Source organism: Sander lucioperca, chromosome 9, assembly GCF_008315115.2.
Source record: "Sander lucioperca isolate FBNREF2018 chromosome 9, SLUC_FBN_1.2, whole genome shotgun sequence".
Taxonomy (NCBI): domain Eukaryota; kingdom Metazoa; phylum Chordata; class Actinopteri; order Perciformes; family Percidae; genus Sander; species Sander lucioperca.
The window spans coordinates 9,564,917-9,582,390 of NC_050181.1; the positions used below are offsets into that span (position 1 = coordinate 9,564,917).

At 39.3% G+C, this 17,474-nt stretch overlaps 1 protein-coding gene across 1 annotated transcript in view; it reads right to left on the reverse strand.

Annotated features, from left to right (window-relative positions):
- asic1c (acid-sensing (proton-gated) ion channel 1c) overlaps nt 1-16,754 on the reverse strand; it is a 99,777-nt gene extending 83,023 nt beyond the window's left edge. Inside the window, exons 1-2 of the mRNA XM_036005352.1 lie at nt 16,403-16,754; nt 15,203-16,145 (exon numbers count right to left, since the gene is read on the reverse strand). Coding sequence (XP_035861245.1) covers nt 15,203-15,757 — 555 coding nt within the window. The 5' untranslated portion in view covers nt 15,758-16,145; nt 16,403-16,754. The remainder of the gene's footprint in view (nt 1-15,202; nt 16,146-16,402) is intronic.
- Nucleotides 16,755-17,474: the final 720 nt, after the last annotated feature.

A 17,474-nucleotide genomic window follows, 5' to 3' on the forward strand; every position in this document is an offset into this window, starting at 1 on the left:
TCATATATTGATTCTTTGAATAAGGAATGCCTCTTTTAGTCCTAATGTTCACAGATACAATTTATTGATCAGCAGGGTAATGAAATGTCATTATGTCAATATGGTCAAATGTTGGTGATCCAATGTGCTGTGCACATAGAATTACTTATACAGAGGGAAAATAGAAAATAGAAAAGTTTGAATTGCACCCCATGTTAACCGCAGGAAGAGTGCTGTTGCAGCTTAAGAGCTGGTTAGATGAGTTGGGTAATTGTGCTGAACGTAGAGTTATGCACCTCATGATAACAGCATAGTAACATGCCTCACAGACGACTGCCACGTTAACAGGCTGGCCCAAGGTAGCAAGCGGCTAGATTTTCTTTGGTTCACACTAAAATAATCATTAACTTATATGTCAAGCTTTGATCTATTTAACCTGCTAATGATCAAAAACTAAACACAGGTAGTTGTGTGTTTAGACATATCTGATGAATAACACACTTTCAATATTAGGTTTGTCCATGTGAATGGATTGGTATGGGATTGCTAATGGCACTTTAGTCATTGCAGAACATGGGAAATGCTGACATTTTTTTTTTTTATTAATTTGTAGCTAGCAAGTCTTAAAAAAATCCTGACATAATCAGTGACAAAGATTAACGGTTTGCTCATCAGCAGACCTATTCATTCTATTAACTATATGAATTTCATACACTCAATAGTTTCAAGCATTGCAGTAGAGTCACTGGTCTATTTGATGGTCTAGAAAATCAGTTGTTTAACTGTTGAGTAATAAGACAAAAGCTGGACCCATCATAGGGTGACAAAAATAATTATGATCCAATGAGTTTTCAAAAGGCAGACACTGTACTCCCTTTGTCAATGCAGCGACTTCCCCTTTGGCTACATCCTTTGAAAAAAAACGAGCTGTTGAAGTCCCTGCTGAAAGCTGGAATAATTATTCAGTTTTCATGCTTTCATGTTTTTCAAGATCTTTTCAGAGCTGAAACGATTAGTCAATGTATTGTCAATTAGTTGACAGGAAATGAATCTGCTACAAATTTGATAATAATTTTAAAAGGAAAAATACAATATATATATATATATATATATATATATATATATATATATATATATATATATATATATATATATATATTGTATTTTTCCAGATCAACTCACCTTTAGCCCCTGAAAAATGCGATAAATTTGCAGAATAATAATAATTCTATCAGTTTCATGACGGCCTTCGCTGACTGACGTCAGTGCTCCGGTCCTAATGACAGCTCAGATGGTTATGCACAGAGAAGGTTGAGGAATGCTCTAGTGGTCTGTTACTCTGATAGCAGAGGTGTGACCTTCTGCCTGGCCATAGAGCGTGGGCTATCACATCATCTGCAGCATGTTCTACAACTGCAGACTATAACCGTTTATAGAAATAAACATTTTGGAAAGCCTTTTTGTGATGGTATTTCTATTTCTAGACATGGCACTGTAAGATTGGATTTTCGCAAGTACTGAAGTGTTTGAGGGCCATTGACCCACTATGTATTACTCAACATATTTCAGCTGACACTGTGAAAGTCAGCACTGATGATGCTATACAATATGTAACACACAAGCTGTAAGAAGGAATAAAAGCACATAATACTGCCACCAATGTAAAACCCTTGTGTGAAGTAAAGGGATACTCTGGATTTAGCATTAACCACACATTAAAGGATTTTGAAACATAAATGTATTGGCCATGGTTGTTAAAGGACAAATGACAGGGACAAATCATGACAGAGCACATTATGTACCAAGAGCAAACTAAGTGGGTTTAATGAAGAAAAAAAGGACTGTTAAGCTCAGAGGCACACACTAATCTCTCTCAGATTAATTTCATTAAGAATAGTAAATCAAAGACTGCAGCAAGCTATCTCATTTCACACCAGACAAACATTTTTTTTTTTTTAGCATGAGGGTAAAATATTCTCAAAATCTTTTGGGAAGTGAAGAAATGCTGTTATTCCTACGTATTTAGTATTCCTACAGGACATGTGTGAGTGGAAGCATTTTATTTCCCATAAACAAACTGGAGCAGTGTTCCCCTCTGTCATAAACTGAGCTTGTACAATACAGAGGGACATATTGACAATTTGGCCTTCACATAAGTAATCCGGTCTTGGTGAAGATAAACAAACCACCACATCCCATGAATGTAAATGAGTTAAGCACTGCAGCCCTATTTATGATGGTACGACGCAGGTCACAATCAAGGTAATGACAGGTGAAATGATTTCTTGCACATTTCTGTCTGTGTGATTAGTGGATTGATTAACTAAAATGTAAGGAAGTAAAGGAGTCGCTTGTTTCCAAGCTCTGGGCAAAATTTGGTGGGAATTAATAAATATTCTGAACATGTACTGTAGGAAGCAGAAATGATTTACTCAGAGAAATAAAAATGTGTGCTTTCTTGTTGTGTTTCTGTACATTAATGGAAAAAGCACTCATGCAAATACAGTAGAAGGTGCAAAATGTTCCATGTGCCCAAGCAACACCAAAAAATATAGAAGTGCTTGTTTTGCAGGAGAAACATGATATGATATGAACATAAGTTAAACTAATAACTTTTACTTACAACACAAATGACTGTTTTCCACAAGAACAATGCATAGATCTACAAATAATGTCATCAAGTGATATTGCTTAACCTTAGGTCGCACTGATCTCAAGAGAATTGAAGGAGTCATGTGTTCCATTTGCAAATATAAGGGAGGTAATGGATCAATGCATACTAGTCTCAAACTGCAGTTCTGACGATGTGATCTTCCTCATCTGAACCCTGAAACTTGAAAAACTAATTTTACTTAGATTTTTGGAGAATTTGATTTTTAATTTTCTCTTGATGTTTAAAAGTCCTTCATTATAGTCAAAGAAACATTTTACTTTTCGGGCAAATTTAAGTCTAATCACGTATTTCCATAGCCTGGGTAAACCCTGACAAACTTCTGGCAAATTTGAGATTTGCTCTGCAAGTCAGTCTGGCGAAGAGCCCATTCAAACCCATTTCCAATGTCCCCGAAATCGAGGCACCAATCACAACCGTTGAGGCGGGCTTTACGCGACGACGATAGCGCAGCGACAGCGAGCAGCGAGCAGCTTTTTGTTTACATTCAACATGACAGCTACCTAAGCGCAGCATAACCCGGATCGTTGGTCTGATTGGTTGGAGTATCCAATGCGCCCAGAGGCATTTGAGCGGCGTCCGTTGGTGACGCCCCTTTGGAAATGAACTGTCAATGAACCTTTCCCAGACCCACTCTCAGTTACAACTGAGAAGGGTCTGGTGTCAACCAGGCTAGTATTTCCATTGACTTAGTATTCAATCGGGCTGCCTCTAGTTTGTCTGAGCACACAGTCAGGCAGACCAAAAAGAAAAGAAAAATTAAAAGCTAGGGGTGGACAGTATACGGTATAGAAAGTACACCTATAGTTACCTACAGTGTTACCTTGTATGGCTATATTTTTTTTTTAAATAGGGAAATTAGTTGGGTTGTACTGTTCAGTTACTTGCAAAATAGTCTTAAAAACCAACACGAAAAAGAATCGTGATGAGATTGTGATCCTGCTTGAAAAAAAAACGTTGATATGATCTTTTTGCCATATGGCCCATTTTGCCAATCACAAATCTCAAATTCACCTCAAAGGGCTTTACAATGCAAAAAAAATTTATAACATGCAACACCCTCTATCCTTACACCTGTGTGTAAAATATGACGAAAAACTTCCCTGCAATAAAACAATAGGAAAAACAGTTAATTACATTTTTAAAGTATTGATTATGTTGTAACACATATTTTTCTCAAATTCATGAATGAACTTCGGTGCTAATTTTTGTTTTGTTTTTAAAGGCATACTATGTAACTTTTCCCTCTTCGATCCCCCTACAGGTTGTCTCATTGGAACTACAGCCACGCGAGCTGTGTGGGTGCTGGGACCGAAGAGGGAAAAGTTACATAGTGTGCCTTTAACTATGATTTGGAATCATTGATTTGGACGACATATTTTGAAAATGGCAACGTTATCACAATACAATTCCGCTGTTGTTGAAAGATAATATTGCATTAGTCCAGCCCTAATGGGAAGTGTGGCTATTTGTACCTCAGGTTTAAATGTTCATAGTCACTATTCTCTTGTATGTTTACTGTGCTGTTTCCAGTGCTTTAATGTAGCTAAATTGGGCCTTTTTGACATTTGGTGGACCAGTAGAACAATGGCCAACAATAAACAAAAGCCAAAAACAAATCAATGAAAACATGTTTAATGAATGGCCAAAATACACATGGCTCTGGACATTTCTAAAAATGCCCTTTATATCCGTATATATATCGGTTCTCTCCTGTGCTGTAATGCTCTGCATGAGTTTGACTTTTTATGAATTTGAGCAGCTAAGCAAATATCTTCACAGACAGTGAGACTACTGCTATATTGCACTAATTGTCATGGGGTGGTAATTAGTGCAATACTAACTTTGCCTATACTGCCCATCTCTATTTCTGACCAAGGTTTGAAGCAACTAACACCTGTGTACTAATGATCAAAGAATAATAAGCTTGTTTTCTTCTGATCACAATCATCTCTACAAAATTAATCTTTTCACGATCACTAAATAAAAATGCAAAAGACTGCCATGCAGTGATCATCACCACACATGACAAATCCTGTTAGGGATTGCTTTTTGTGTTATCTAAAGTCACTAAAAACTAACTTTTGATTACTACAGTAACAGTCCCTTTAGGAATATTTTAGGGATATTACAGCAGACTTATCATTTGGTTGCAGCAGCAGTAGGCTGTAGGAACTAATGTTGATATCTGCTGATGTCAAATGCAAGCAGTGACATAAGGCAATCTTGGGCAGACACCCTGACTGGAATGCAGACGAGAGTTGCCAAGGCTGGAGGAAATGACAAAAACTCCAGTCATGTTGGACAGTTTAAGCCTTCCTGAGATGACACTGAAAGTCAAATATTTGTCATATTGCAAAAATGTTACTGCTGATGTTGGGTAGTTTATAACACACGCATACTTAAGTAAATTTAACTATATAACAGCCAGAGATGAGTACTCTAGATTGAGACTCGGACTCACACACTCAGTGACTTAAGACTTGACTTGAGACTCGTCCTCAAAAGACTTCAGACTCGACTTGAGATGCGGGACTCGTGAACAATCTTTTTTTTAGGAAACGCCTGATGAGCTGAATGTTATTCCCCTCCCCTCGAGATAAAGGATTCTGGCTCAACCGCATCTAATTTCATCAGGCACCTGAAAACACAACCTGATAGTTTAGCGAACATGTTAAGCTCAGCATTGGCCAGCTAACATTAGCTTGCTTCTTGCTTTAGCTACGAGCAATGGGAGGTTAACTCTGACTGTTGTTCGCTAGGTGTTATGAAATGATGAGTGAGCGTGTGTTTGTTTGCCAAACTTGTGGTAGTCGATTTACATAATAATTTACATCCCGCTGGCTGCCACCTTACAGTTTCATTTAGCTAACGTTACACTAGTTTTGTGAGTCTGGAGGATGTGTTGTCTTACAGTTGTTTATAAGCTGTCAGTTGTAGACACAGTGCACATTACATGGTTGTGCTCTGTAAGAAAAAAATAGGTTAGTTATTATTGTATGTAGATGTTACAAGGCAAAATACAGTTATTGACTTGAAAGTAAAGCATTATTGGTGTTTTCTGTCATTTTGCAGCAGCCTCATTACACTGATTGTATACCAAACAACTAATCAAAGCTAATACTGTATGACTAATAGATAAAGGAGTGATAATAACATATTACATGCCTTACATTCCTTATATATATATATATATATATAGCTATGCAGTGTTCTAAGCAGCCTAGATAGAACACAGCAGATAATACAACATTGATAACCACTAGAGACTTGACATGACCTCTAGCTCAGAGACTTTTGAGCATCTCTGCAAAGAGCTTGTCAGTCTCTATTGTAATAATTGTGGTTTAAACAAAAGATTTACTGTTTTATGTCCCCATTAAATTAACTATTTGATTACGATGGGACAGCATGCCGCACAAAACATCTAACAAGCAAGATAATGCCATACATGAAAAGATTGTAAGATGATTGGCTGCAGCTTTGCTCTGTGACACAGACAATGATAAAGTACCTGGCTGTTTACAGTAAATCCCTCGCATAGTAAAATTCAGGAAGTGCTTCACTCAAACTACGCTACTGAAATCCAAATGTAACTGCATCAATTGTAATGCTGCTTTGTTTCACTTACAGCCCACCTTTTGGCATCATACATTTATTTATACATCTGGTTTGATACTGAAAACAATGGCAGAGAAAAACAGGCCCATACTTCTTTGTGTAACCACTCTTCTCCCTTTAAGATATGCTGTTGTTTACCACACACACTCACACATGCCCTACTCCAAGTAATGGAGATCCCAGTGTTAAAGGTAAGGTTGTAAACATTAGCAGGGAACTGGTGACCCACGATAAGTAACTTAAAGGACCTGTAATATAAAAGACTGAGGTGTGTTTAGCAATTTAAGCTCTAAAACATGTCCTACAGTAAAAGTGACAAAGGGTCCACTGTTTGTAACAGGGACACATGCAATTCATTCCGAGACCACAGGCCCTAGTGCAGTCAAACTGCCCTGTCTATATTTTTACCAATAAAGTTCAGCATGTATACACGTTTGCTTACAGTACAAATGCTGTTAATTCAGACTATATCTGTATTCACAGGTTTAATGCGTATATAATCTGACAAGCACATCACTCACAAGGCTTGTTGGACAAAATGTTTATTTGCCCAAAGATATTTCTTTAATGACTAATTTTGTATAATGAGTGTGTATAATTAAGTACTTAGGGCTGACATTTGCCCATAAAATAAATAACTCTTAACATATTTGCTTGTGTGCATATAAATCAGCAACCTGCACCAATGAGTTAGTTAAATACTTATTTAACCCAGTAGATGGTTTAAATCCCTTAAACCACTGGCAGAACAAGAGCAAGGACATTCACACCCTGAAGAAGGCTGTCTGTGCCGCTACGCGTGGGTTGCTTCTCCCTATGTCTTTTACATTTTCTATTATGAAATAGCCAGTAAAATAAAGGCTTTTTAAATAATTTTAAAGAAGAGTGCCTTGGATTTTCTTTTTTTTCTACCAGAGCAAGGACATATTTGACTACTGTCGGCAAAATGTCCGCAGAGTTTTAATCTAACTAGAATTACGGCTTCACGGTCAGGCATGGATTGGCCATCAGGAGTACCGAGAGATTTCCCAGTGGGCCGGTCTATTTGTGTGGGCTGAATGGGCCACACTCCGGTCGAAAACTTTTTTTTTTTTCGGCTCATAGAGATAAGAGAGATCACATGATTGGCCAACTTGTGTGTCTTTCATATGAACACTGGTCATTCACATCCTTAGTCTTTCACTGACCGGCCCACCTAGAGATCACATGATTGGCCCACTGGTTCGTCTCTCATCTGAACACTGGCCAATCACATCCCACTATGGCCATAGAGAAGGAGTACATTTAAGTCCCGCCCTCACCGGCGGCAATAATAACTCCACAAAGTGCCGGTAGCTAGCTAAAAACTTGAGATTTAAGCACTTAAAACGATTATTTTAGCACCCTTGTCTACAAGAGAGGACTTGTTAGCTGTTAGTAAGCTAATGTTAGTTATGTATTAGCAAGTTTAGGCACTTGCAAACATAGTACTACAGCTTTCTGATTTATCCAGATTCCACTATAACACAAGTGGGAAACTGTATACAAAATGCAGCTTTAGCTTAACTTACAGACTTGTCACTTGTTTACAATACAAGACAGCCATGCTCCACCCTAAATCTTTAGCCAAATTGCCATCAGGAGCCAGGCAGCCTTTTTGATTCAGTGAGTACATTATCATATTCTTAATAAACTTCAATATTCCGCACATTGATAGCTGTGTTGTAATTCTGATTGAACATTAGACTCTAAATCACATTCAGCTAAGTGAGAGTATTAGGGGCTGGTACGCAGGGTTTAAAATTAACTTTTTGTCCACCAGCCAAATACTAGTGAATGTTAAAATTTTACTTATTTTTGGCTGGTGAGTTAAGCAAATCTACCAGCCACTTGCATATTCTACAAGCATTTGGCTGGTAAATGGTGCTAATTTTGGACCCTGCTTGTATGTACATGTGTTGAAGGGGAGTATAAGTGCAAGGACTGATGGTGTCCGGCCGATTGTGTTGGGCTGGTCTGGGTCTTAAAATTCCAGGGCTGATTTTTTACCCCAGTCCAGCCCTGCTCACGGTTGTATGCCTCCGCTAACCAGTCAAGTTACAGTTTACATCCATGTCTGTCCAGTCTGACAAATTTAAGGAATTTAACAGAAGGAATTAAGTGGGGGGTTTTTTGCGAAACGTGGATGCTTCACACACACATTTTCAACCCGGGCAGCACAGAAGATCTACACAATCACCCCAGTTTCAAGTTGGGGACCCAAGGTCACAAATTCAGTATTGGACCAAATGTAAAATATGGTCACAATCTCCCCTTCTGTTCCTGAGTTATGGTGTTGCCAGAAAAGTGATTTTGCAGGACATTATGTCATAGTGAAGATGACCTTTGACCTTTTAGGTATGAAATGTCATCACTTTATCAATTTATTCTATGACATTTTTGTGAAACATGGCCAATGTTATGTGAGGTCACAGTGACCTTTGACCACCAAAATTGAATCAGTTCATAGTACAAGTGACCTTTAGATGCCAAATTTGAATCAAATCTAATTTGTATCACACCTTAGCTATTTGTTGTATATATTTACAAGTTATCTTACTTTCCAGATATGCTCTCCTGTTTTCCCATCTCCCTCTGAGAGACAGTTTACAGAGTACGTCTTCTCACAACTTCTCACAATTCATCATCTCTTGTAAAACTCATGAAACAGTCAGTGGAGGATCTTGTTTTCTTCCTTCCTGACGGTCTCCAATGTTGCTTCCCTTCACCGTGTGCACATACAGCATAAACTGCTGCTGCAGAGCAGCTGGTAGCACAGTGTGGATTAAATAATTTATATATTTTACTAAAACTGATCAGCTTAATGATGCAGATTTAAAGACTACTTGTTCCCACCAGTTTTCTTTAAGATAATGGCATTCAGATTTGGCATTTTAGGCCTTTATTCAATAGGACAGCTTAGACATGAAGGGGGAGAGAGAGGGGGAATGACATACAGCAAAGGGCCGCAGGTCAGAATTGAACCTGCAGGCGCTGCGGCGAAGACTGAGCCTCTGTACATGGGGCCCACGCTCTACCAGGTGAGCTATCCAAGCGCCCCCACCAGCTGAATTTTGAGGATAGATTTGTTCCATAAAGTCAGCCCACATACTTCATACAAATTCTATTTCATGAGAAGTGGCTTTGTGAAGTGTTGTTGCATGCTCTCACTGTGTATCCCTGTACTGTATGTGTGCATAAGGCTCCATGTGGCAGTGTCAGCTGCCATGAGTCTGACTGCAAGCATGCTTCTGTGTGTTGTGCCTGCCTATGTCTGTGTAAACTTGGTAAGAAGATACCGGTATGTAAACAAATGTTTGAGCATGTTCATTGATTAGATCCTGACTGATGCTGGATTTTGGAGTACAAATGTCCCAACAACCATACATAGATCTTTCTAATAGCAGACATAGTAGGGAAAGCACATGTGTAACAATCTTTAAAGCGCCCATATTATGCTCATTTTCAGGTTCATAATTATATTTTGAGGTTGTACCAGAATAGGTTTACATGGTTTAATTTTCAAAAAACACCATATTTTTGTTGTACTGCACATTGCTGCAGCTCCTCTTTTCACCCTGTGTTCAGGTCTCTGTTTTAGCTACAGAGTGAGACATCTCACTGCTGTAACATCTTTGTTGGCAGTTGCACATGCGCAGTAGCTAGGTACGGATAATATCAGCTAGCTAGCTGTTTAAACAACTTTGGTCAGTTACAAGGCAGGATTAGCCGGGAGACTTCTTCTAAACGAGGGCGCACTTCCAACTTTGCGTGGAATACCTGCAGAATAGGGACATGTAAGTAGTTGTTTTGTAGATTATGGTGAACTAATGTGTGTTGTAGCAGTGTTTTGCCATTCAGAATGAGCTAGCATGCTAGCGCTAGCATGCTACGGTTAGCCACCTTGTTTCGGCTAGTGACGTAAAAAGCCCTGCCGATTTTGAACAGCTCACCCGGAGACTGAAGGCAGGACTCATTCAGAAACCCGTATCTCACTAATTTTTTTCCAAGTTTGTATGCGTGTGGAATAAGGCATGGATACCCGACCCGAGCCTGACGGGTCCCGACGGGTCCCGACGGGTCCCGACGGGTCCCGACGGGCCGGGCCGGGTTTGGACAGATATTTAGAAATGATGGTCAGGTTCGGGCCAGGCTCGGTCACATCAGCGTGATAAGGCATTTGTTGTAAAATGGTGCTGCGGCTCCTTTAAGAGAGCTCAGTGTGTGTGTAAAGTGGGCAGAAGAGAGAGAGAGAAAAGAGGAAGCAGACGTGTAGATGCGACCGGAGCAGAGCTGGTGGAATAAGTTAAAGTTTTGTACACAGTGTGTGCGGTGTCCGAGATAAACCCCAGACTGAAAACCAAATTCATTCATCTGCTCACCAGAAACGGGATTTTAACCACGAACGAGTCTCCCCTGGTTTTCTGATCACGGTCGGAATCGAAGCAAACAGGAAAGGTTAACACATTGAACATTTTAAATTAAACAGCTTATTAACGTGCGCTTGTTCCCCCGTGTGCGCTGATGCGCTCATCTGTTGACATTTCCGAATGCCTTCCAGTTGCTTAATAAAAGCGGGCTTTCCACACAAACAAATGTACATGTGTCATTAGTATGAAAAAAAAAAAACGAGATTTTAACTGTGTCGGGCTCTGGTCGGGCTCGGACATAAATATCATAATACCTGACGGGCTCGGGCCGGGTTTGGTCACGGCTCTGTCGGGCTCGGGCCGGGTTCGGACAGAAAAATTCGGCCCGATCCAGGCTCTAGTGTGGAAGCACCAGAGACACAAAATAACACCCCAAATCCCAGAAAAAGTGATTTTTTTCATAATATGGGCACTTTAAAGGGGAAAGAAGTTTACAAATGTTGAGGACCTCTGCCTCAAAACATAAAAATCCAATGTATAGATCAAAAGTTACATTGTGTCAGTCAGCTCATCTCAACTGTAGCCATGTTTCATCCCTTTGGCCCCTGCTGTCATCTGAATGACAAAATGAAAGACAACTCACATCTTTAAGACTGAGCTTCAGCAAAATGTGATGATGAATACCAATTTTACACACTCTGTAAGAAATGGACAGAAATGTAGCCCAAAGGGACTTGTCATGACCTGTAAAGACTTAAGAATGGAGCGCTACATCCACACTATATGATTATGATTATGATAACCAACCTCTTGTTCATTAGCTGCAGTCTATCATCGAGTGAGGTGCCATTTACATACAGTGTTGGCGGTGGGGAACCATCAAGGCCCTGTAGGCCCTCAGAGGGGGCCTAAGATATTCTAAAAAATAATATTTTAAAAATCATCAGTTGTAATTTTATTTTACCAATTCATAATTTGACAATCAACATCCAAACAAAAACATTTTGAGGAAATTAACCCTAACAGCTCACAGGCTACTCATGTGGTCTTTCATAGCCACAGCAAGCCAATAAATACATATTGATAAAGGTCATTTTGTTGACAGGAACACAGCCATTAAAGCTCAAATACCATCTAAAAAATAAAATTCTGTATAACTCCCAGTAAATTAAATTAAACTATTTAGGTGAATTACTGTTTGGTATGTCTAAATTAGAATCTGGTTAATCCTACTATGATCTTTAAATAGAAAAATCCTAAATCGAGGTTTCAGGATTACTACTATAGTAGAGATAGAAAGCAGCTTTTGTGAGATTTCAGGAGATTTCACTTCAGACTGGAAGGTAGATTTTTACATCTTACCAAAGAGATTGTGTCAAATGTCTTTCATCTTTCTCAAGAGAAATCCAAGCTTAAGAATCTAGGGGTTACAGAATATACTTATCTGAAGACCACGATATTCTTAAAAAATAACTGCACTTTAAAGATTTATAGCTTGCCCTGGCAGAACTGAGAGCTAACTTCTTTCATAACTTTCATGTTCAAGTAGCTATTTTGAATTTCAGCTGGTGGTATTAATGTTCTTAAAATTTGGCCATGGTCTATAAGGAAAATCTAAATATTGTTATGACATTGGTAACATATGTCCAAATAAAATCATTAAGAGGGATTAAAGTGGTTAATTGCATTAGCAACACAAATTGACATTCTTCCCTTGTCCACCCACCCATTACAATGCAAAACATTTGGAATGCTTTGTTTCCCAACTGCATCATAACCCAGACTTAATGGAATTCTTCCTTCATTTATTCAAGGTCAAAGCTCATCACTCCCACAGTCCTTTGCATTGTAAATTTTCCTCTCAACATGTCTGTGGGAGAACTTGAATAATTGAAAATGTCCTGTAGCAGTCGTCTCAATATCAGTGCACTGCCAGGGATCAGTGATTATTTGTTTGGAAAAGAAAACAGCATGGACACATATTATTAGATAAAGTCAACAAAACACAACCTGCTATATTAGAAACAGGTCTTGATTTTGTGTTTTCTGCAGAAGATTTCTAATAAACTGTATTGGGGGTGTTTTTTTCCCCACTGAAGCAGTGTATGAACTTAGTTACTCTATTAGTTAGTTAGTTGTGCAAGATTATTATCAGATACATCACCAAACACTCAGCTTGATGGGTATGGCCTGACAAACACATTTCTGTCCATTGAGAGAATATTGCAGTGTGGCATGGCACTGCTTTACCCACTCCATCCAAACAACAGACAACAATGATGGATGGGAATCAACCAGGATGTTCAAATCTGATGCCAGTAATTCATGGCCAGGTGAAAGTTCAGTTTGCTGGACCACCAAATTTACCCAACAAAAACAAGAAAACACACAGCAAATCCAAATTCATTTACTGTTTCTACCAGCTTATTTGACGCTGAAAGCATTTTCAATCAAGCAATACGACAATTAGCTTCCCATGAATGATTTGTTTCTCAAGACACTCTTGAGTGCTGCTTGGAAACAAACATGTAAATGGAGACATTCCCAATCCACAATATTGGTGATACAAGTTGAAAAAATAGTAAGATTGAAAATCTATATAAAATTATTGCTTTATTTCCTCACACTAGAGAAGAGTTTTGATCAACTCTGAAGACAGTAGTGAGTCACTTAAAAACTGGCCATCTGTGGGGATTTCTTTCTGGGTTGATTAAAGATACACAGTAGAAAATAAATTGTATTTTTTAAGAGTGGATAGACTCAACTGAGAGATAAGTAAGTTTGGTGTTGCTCAATCAAACCTACAATTTAAGAGATGGGATATAGGACACACAGTGAGAATAATAAAATGTCTTAAAATAAGAGTGGGAAGTGAAACAGAAACAAGTGATATTGCACCAATGCCTATCCTTAGGCTGCATCTTAATTCTTTTTTCTTTTTGGCCAATATTAAATAAAAATAATGGGCAGTCCAGACTAAGCCAAGTAGAGCTATGCCTACTGCTTTGGGGGTCTCTATTTCACTCAAACAAAATGTGCTAATAGTAATGAAACAGTCAGATTAAACTAGAACCTGTATTGCTGCATTGGATAGCAGTAACAGTAGAGAGCACATGTTGTATGACAGGAAAAACGTTATAATACACATGAATTTCAGACTACAGGGAAATGACAGCTATAACACAATTTCTTGTGTGGTCATTTTCATGATGCTGATTTAATTGAAGCACTAATTTAACCCTTTAAGTTAGGCTACGGAACTACATAATGTTTCTTTTAGGACGTTTATTTCTAGTAAAATTACAGAAACTGACTATGAGGTCATCCTTTACATTAAGGCCTTCTTATACTCCCTGTGTAAGTAGCACTTTTAAAAAAATATTAGAGTACAGTATAACGCAGTTGCAGTACGTGGGTGTGTTTAGATCTTTACGAGGATATATTGTCTGTTGTCACCGAGATCCAGGTCTCTGCTTTAACTAATACTGCATAGTTGATTACCTCTAATCTATAACACATGAAACTACTGTGGGGCCAATTTATGTGACTGTCTATTTCAAACTACTTTTCAATTAAATACTCTATCATTAAATAGGTATGTATTAGCAGCTTTATTATCAGCAAACAGAATAAACAAAAAGCAAACCATTTACACTTTGGTAAACTTCATTCATACTGAATGGTGAATGAAAAGTTATGCCTTGGATACATAGCCAAATGGAGTGTTGAATGAATACAAGCACACAGTATGAATGCTTGGTGATAACTTAGCACCACGGCACCGGTAGAAGTTTCATTTGAAATGCACAACAAAAAAATTTTCACACTGGCTACTGAGGAATAACTAGTCTGAAACCGATCACTTTGAGCAGCACTGTTGAATATTTAAATGAGCAGAATAGGTGGGAAAATAATGATAACAGAATGCATGGCGACTCCAACCTCATAACAAAGTAATAAGTTAGGAACTTCAATTTAAACAATGTTATTAAAGCAGCTGTCAGACTTGCCATAACAAATGCCTGTGTGCATGTTTAAACCATCAATTTGACCTCAGTACAACACCTCATAGAAAAAAGTCTTTCCTCAAAATACAGGGACACGTAACACCTAACAAAAATTATTTCCCTCTTCTTTGAAGTCAAGCTGTCTTCAGAGATCACTTAGCGAAATGGTAGTGGAAAAAAGGCAAATCTTTACAGCATTTCACTTTAGGACCTTAGCCTTATCACAAGCTATATGTACTATTTGCTCTCAGCACAGCATCAACATTAACTACAGTACACAATGCAACACCAACAATAACAGCTTTTGCAAGTACTGACAACACTCAAGAAATAACAACCACAACATTAACACTGGACTATATTAGAGAACCAGATACATTAAAGCCAGACATCTGTTTTAAATAAATTGCTAAAGCAACATTAAAACTCAGGCTAAGCTCATCTGAACATAAAACAACCAGGCAGGCTTTCAGGTCTGACAGAAAATATAGTATACTGTGCAGAATTACAGCATGTTAACATAAGAGAGTACTTACTGTGGTGAAGTTCACCGGGTAGCAATCCGCTCCTCGAAAGGTGCATGCAAGTAGCATGTCACCGATGTCATGACCTGTACGGTTATAGAAATCAGTCATGTTGAACAGTTTGGGCTTGAAGTTCTGAAAGTTTGCCTTATCCTTAAGGGCAGCCAGAAGCTCAGGGTCAGCCAAGTGTGGGTTGGCTATTTGATAGTTATTATTAAGGAGGGCCAGGAGCTCTCCCACATGATACAGGTCATTTCTGGTGATTTTGGAGAAGCGAAACTCATTGAGGTTACAGAAGGTAACAGCTGGGAAGGTGAGGTTCGTCGCCACCACCTCGTCCAGCTTGGTGACATGAGGATACTCCAGGTAATATGACACTCGATCACTGCAGGCCAGGATCAATAAGCTTAGTGAACCAAGAAAGGAAATACTCCAAAGAAACCGACGGAAAGCCATGTGCCCATAGGCAAATATGTGACTCATGCCATGTAAGGTAGATATGTTAGCAAAATCTTGCAGGTTGGAGGGCCTGATGCTTTTAATGCTTTCCTCTGAGCTTCCTTTCATGGCTGTAGAGTGATGATCAATACTGTCTGCCCAAGAACTTCAGGTTAAAGACTTTGCTTAGCAACAGCAATAGTAGAATCCAACCGGCAGTGTTGGTTTGGCACACTGCTTCTTTATTCCCTCAAGAAGTGGTAATGGTCTCAATAAATAGCTACCCTAAAATGGTTGTCAGTCTCTGTAACAGTTTTTTTTTTTCAACACAATTCACCTTCCATTGGTTGTCAGCTGTTCCTGTAGTCCCAGGTCCCCCCCTTTTCTTTCAGGATGCTATTTTATTATCTCCAAGGCTGTCTCTCACTCCCTGCTCAGCTGTCCTTTGTAGCGGCACCAAACACAATGACAGCTCCAGAAACACCCACTTCTACCAAAACGCAATGCCTCCTGATTCCTGAGTGGTGTGAAAAGAACAAGCATTCAAGGGACAAGAAAAGAAAGAACAACAACAGAGAAAATAGCGGACGTAAAGGATAGAGGCGAGAGATGGGGGGTGACTGCAATGAAAAGGGCTAGCGTTTGGAGAGGTGCTAAGCCTCAGCAGTCAATGGGACCCTTCCTCCTCTAACCGGAGAGAATGCCTCTACATCGCTGTGATAATGGGATGCAATGGTTTTGTAAATGGAAGTAATAAAGAGAGAAATGGCTCACTGGTCCCTCGCTGTCACCTTCGTTTTTCTCTCGTGTCTTTTTTGCTCTTCTTTTTTCTTCCAGAAATAAAAATGAGGGGGTCAGAGACCTCCGACCAGCCCACCACTGTGCTTGACAACTGGCGTTCACAGCTCCCACGGGTTCCACTTCCTTATTTGCACAGATCCTCAGTTAATAGGGAAGACCATCTTGATGCTTTATGGCCACCCCCCACCAGCATAACCGCTGAAGCCGCTTCGAGACCTCAAGCTTTAGTCCTGTTAACATACAGATTTATATTCTGCCGTGTGGACTCTCTCTCTCTCTCTCTCTCTCTCTCTCTCTCTCTCTCTCTCTCTCTCTCTCTCTCTCTCTCTCTCTCTCTCATTTCTTGCTCTCTCTCTCTCTTTCAGTCTCTCTCTTCCTCCCTATCTCTCTTTCTCCCTCTTTAGTAGTCAGGATCCATCCCACTGCTGAATGGCTGCTTTGCCTGTGTGTCTGTGCTCACAGGGGAAGTCTCTCAATCTGGACACCACCTTCACTGTGTTATTATTCTCTAATCTGCTTCAGCAGCCTCTGTCGCCAACATGTTTGCTCGCTTACAAGAATGCTACAGGTTGCATGTTTATTGCATTGGTATACATAATGGAGTTCCAGAAATGTCCACCTTTTAACATTTTAACCGAAACAAGCTGGTTAAAAATCTTGTGACAGCATGGGTTAAATATTTTCATTTCTTTGTAGTTCCAAGCGATGGACTAATCCCAATTTGCATTTCACAGTCTGGCCATACTAGCAGTCCAGGGATATGGTTTACTGTGTGTGACTACATGAGAGTTTCAGGCTTGGAGATGGTGATTTTGCTGGGGTTAATATTTCACCACACCATTCTGAGAAACCTTTTCAATTATCCTAGGACAAAACAAGATTGTCCCTCATTGGCTACCCAGGGATGTCTTATTATCATAACAATAGGTGAACTGCCAAGGATAGGACCACAGCCCTTCAGGATTAAAGCAATATTATGCCCTAGTAACCACGCACAGAGACCATAGCAACCATTACCCACAACACTGTAGAGGTATACTATTCA